The sequence below is a fragment of the Galendromus occidentalis genome, unplaced genomic scaffold (assembly GCF_000255335.2).
Source record: "Galendromus occidentalis unplaced genomic scaffold, Mocc_1.1 scf7180000077040, whole genome shotgun sequence".
In the NCBI taxonomy this organism is placed as follows: Eukaryota; Metazoa; Arthropoda; class Arachnida; order Mesostigmata; family Phytoseiidae; genus Galendromus; species Galendromus occidentalis.
In genome coordinates, this window is record NW_003805029.1 from 1 (window position 1) to 4317 (window position 4317).

General features: G+C 51.3%; 1 protein-coding gene across 1 annotated transcript; it reads left to right on the forward strand.

Moving 5' to 3' along the window:
* Nucleotides 1–583: 583 nt before the first annotated feature.
* Nucleotides 584–3187, forward strand: LOC114828052 (uncharacterized). The gene is made up of 5 exons (XM_029110684.1): nt 584–1151; nt 1364–1522; nt 1703–2030; nt 2206–2367; nt 2497–3187. The coding sequence occupies exons 1-5, from the start codon at nt 584–586 to the stop codon at nt 2945–2947; spliced, it is 1668 nt and encodes a 555-aa protein (XP_028966517.1). The 3' UTR covers nt 2948–3187.
* Nucleotides 3188–4317: the final 1130 nt, after the last annotated feature.

Below are 4317 nucleotides of genomic sequence, written 5' to 3' on the forward strand. Positions count from 1 at the left end.
GAATGAATGTTTGCCATGATCCGATAGAGATTATAATTAATTGATTAACAATACATCTCGAGAGATTGAGGAGCGAGATCCAATCGTACTGACTGTGTCGGCTCGAGTATCGCCCCCGCTACGCATTTCGCCGAGCCCCTCTCCCCTGCCCATCTCTGAAAGACGCAGTAATTTCGTTTTCAGCCGAATAATCCTCCCTCGCATGATATGTTAGACATTTGGAATGGAATGCGATGCACCCTCTCGCGCTTAGCTGATGACTCTCACTCCGCCCCCCCCCCTCCAGCGGACATGAGGATAGAAGGAGGCTGCTCATCAACTTGACCTTCACTGTATCGGAGCTTTTCAGTGCTTTCGTTCCTGCTTCCTGCGTGCGAAGACTTCGAGTCCACCGAAGCAAAATCTACTAAGTCTCGATTTATTCACTCTAGACGAGTAGCTTGCTATGAGGTCTACGACTCCAGGGACATTCCCTTGTAATCGTTGTTGAAATGTGAAAGAGGGTGGACGTATGCCTTGAAAAGCCGTGCACCGATAAAAGGAGGAATAGTGGGTTCGCGGCGAGGTAGGATCGACGAACACCATGTCGGTGGAGACTGCTATTCTTGGGCCGGCAGGCTTTTCGCTATCGGTGCTGATCGTGTCCGTTCTCTTCATTGCAATGTGTGGGTGCGGTCGCAACTCATCGACGGCCAACAAGGAAGCTGCCGAAACCGTCGAGACTCGTGCCGTGATTTTCCGAGAGTCGCCTCAACTCGCGAACAAGCAGATGACGGCAGCGACTCTGAACGGAGAAGTAATGACCGGGGTTCAGGTAGTGACATCATCTGGTAACCATTTCGCTCCGGCGTCCTCGTCACCCGTACCACCAGGACGAGGAACTTCGGCTGGCGAACAATACTACGCAGTCGTCCAACAAGACGAGGAAATGTATGCCGAAATCGAGAGCGCCAACTCGTCCGTTACATACGCACGCATCGAACCCCGCCAGAACGCTCCCTCAGGGATAACCTTGCCGCCCGTCGATTCCCCGCCAAGTCCAGCTTCGGTTCAAACAGTGGTGGACGGCACAAGTGCAATGGGTAGAGCTCCAGCGCCCCCTACGATCGAGAGCTTACAGGCCTTACTGACACGAGCTCACTCCAGACAAGGTGAATAAAGCGCACGCTCCATCGCGGTCACTTGTGAAGAAGATAGCGCAAGGCGAGGAGGACTTTCATGGCAGATAATCTTAACTTTTCGGCGACTCCCAGAGATTGGCTGCAACCACTATTTTCCGAGTGGGAGCCAAGGACTCCGCTCGCGGCAGTCACGGAACAGAGTTCTAATTCATGGAGTCTAACTGGTTTCTTCTCCTCTCTAGCGTCCACATTGTCGATTTTCGCCAACAATGGAGGGCTGTTCATGGTTTCGAATGGGCAAAACTCGAGCATCCCCATCGGTTCGGACATAAATATCGTGAGCAATCTGTATTCAACGGTTGATTCATCTCAGAAGCATCAGCGGAGAATATCCTCTGAAGGTAATGGAAAACCGATTTCAATGACGAAATTCCTTGTTAGAGAACTGACTACGAGTCGGACTTCGGAGTACCTGCTCGATTAAGCACCTTTCTACTCGATTGTGGTTTGTCGATCTGACATGTAGCTCAACCTCCAGCATCCCACATGTCTCATGCCCCGTCATTTCGCCGGGATTCCAGGTCACAGTGGTGATAGCGTTGCTGACGTAGATCAGCTTTGCGCGAAAGTTTCCAAGAAGTCCGAGAGACCCTCCCCTCCCCCGGAACTCGCTCTATCTCAACTGCCGGCGTCTTCGTCGCCCCCGAACAATATTCATCACCTACAATCTGCGAACATGGGCTCAAAGTTCGAAGACAGCAATCACATCGGCTCGATGTTGCCTCCGATGTCGCTGAAGCGGAAAAGCTCGAGAGCATCCAGAGAGGATGTGGACGACGATCCTTGCTACGAGATAGTCGGAGGCGCCCACGGAGTTGATGAAGAACCAAAATACGAAAGGCTGAAAGGGTAGGGCAATCCGACCGAATCGATGGGATTCTCCATAATTTCCATGCCACAGCCGGTTCGCTTCCTCGAGTCTGTCTAGATTTTTTGAAGATGCCGAGCTGGGATTATTCGTCGGGTCTTTTGCCCCCATTGATATGGTGCAAAAACGCTCTGATCCGGAATATTCGTCCCTCAGATCTGCTTCGAGCGACATCGATCCCAACTACGAACAGCTCAATTTCAATGAGGATCCTTGCTATGAGGCTTTAGGTGGCCTCAGCAACACCAGCGACAACGATCCTGGCTACGAGAGAGTGTCTTGGAGAGAGTCTGACGTCACAGACCCAAAGTATGAGAGGTGAGACAGTTGATTGATCCCGAATATGAATAGGGTATCGATACGGAATGCGACGGATAGTAGTTGTCCCAAATTAATAGTGGTTTCAACTTGTATCCGACTGATCGACTGATTTTCTCTCGGTGGCAGGATACCCCGCGGTTACAACATAATCAACGAGCCTCGGTACGAAACGGTTCGCCTCCCGAGGGACGACTCCTCTGATGTCGAAACAGACCCGTGCTACGAACGTGTCGGTTCCATAGAAGATTCGGAGCTTCATTGCGAGAGAGCGCGAGGAAAGCCCCGACGAGAGGACAGTCTTAGCTCTGATCCGGGATACGAGACTGACAAGAAGCCCAATAACGCTGTCTCGAATGGACATGTACAAGTTCGCATGAATGGGAGGCCAACGCGGACCCTGGTTACTGCGAACTCGCACATGCTCCAGGAGCCAGACTATGAGACAGTCAAGAGTAATCCCCTGATTCCCCGATTCTCGATTGCCCGATTCTCCATACCCCGATTCTCGATTGCCCGATTCTCCATACCCCGACTTTCTCTGCCGCTGATTCTGGCGGAGTCTTCGAGAGGCCTCTAGAGACATCATCACCGTCGCACAAATGAAGATGCGCGCTGATCGGTCTCTCTTGCTTTACATCGCGCGTCTCACGAGAACGTCACACTCTCTCTAGAGGGAGCTACCGTCGATCGAACGGGATAGAGAATCAGCTGTCGGGAGGGACATCAGGAGATGACAGCGTCAAACGGAAAATGAGTGCGGAGTTGAAAGTTCAAAGAGCTGATGTGAGTTTAATCAAAGAGTGAGAGCGAGTTGTGATAGTACTCAACCCAAGTATCGTACTCAATAAAATGTATTTCGTCGCTATCTCGAGTCCTAATCACGGTGAATATGCGGTACGGGGTTCCTTCCCGAGACCCGATACTTCGACCGTGAAACCTTAGGGGAATTCGATGGCTCCCCATTTTATTGACAGATCACTCGAATGCATCATGGAGATGAGCAGCTCCGGCGCTCGCCCGATTGGGCGTTATCCTCGACTATTACTTCCGGACCCAATGCTTTTGTTGCTGACTATAGTTTCCGGATCGAGTTGTTATGACTTGATCGTCAGCACCCTCACTGTGAAGGCTCCAGCGTAATACAAGAAAGCTCTGACTATGGCTTTCGAAGAATTAGTTTCGAAGCGAGGGGAACCCTTTTACATTTCCGAAGGCTATCTCTTCGACGCTGAGAAGAAGAAAGACGATCTATCGTCGGTGCGTACGGAAAAGAGCGGACGGATGCCCGGCTAGGATGACGCTGCTCGAAGAGCCCGATCTGATCCTCAGAAAACAGAGTGGACTTAGTCGCCACGAGCCAGACAACATGGATCTTATACGTCGCGCAGTCTCTTCCAAGATGAAGTTGGCCGTGAAGGAAGATGCCGTCCGGGGTGTCAAAGAGGTGTACTATTCATGATCGAGTTCGAAAATTTCGAGCCGAGGGCGAGGCATCATACATCGCGTTCCCTTCTCGAATATTTCCGACATCTCTAGAAGCTCGTAGACTGGGGGTGTCTTGATTCTCAATCCCCTGACTATGAGGCGCAAGTCACCTGAGTCCGACTTTGAATCTGCGAGCGGAGCAAGAGCCTGGCTGGAGGCTTATGAGCGGACGGACGAGTTCCTTCCCGGAGGTGATCTTCCCGAGACATTATATCATCATAACATCCCAGAATTGAGACTTGAGGGATATTCGACGACACCAGCATGCCTCGGGAGCCGAGTATGAGCACTAATGAATGCCTAATATTATGAACATGCCTTTCCCGTAGGAATACTATTGTGGTCCCACAGCGCCATTCCCCTTAGCGAAGCTAGCTCTATCAGGAATGACTCCGTCGATCCGCGATTCTTCTTGAGGTCGGACGTATTCCAGGTGAATCTAGTTCATGGTTCACCAAGGAT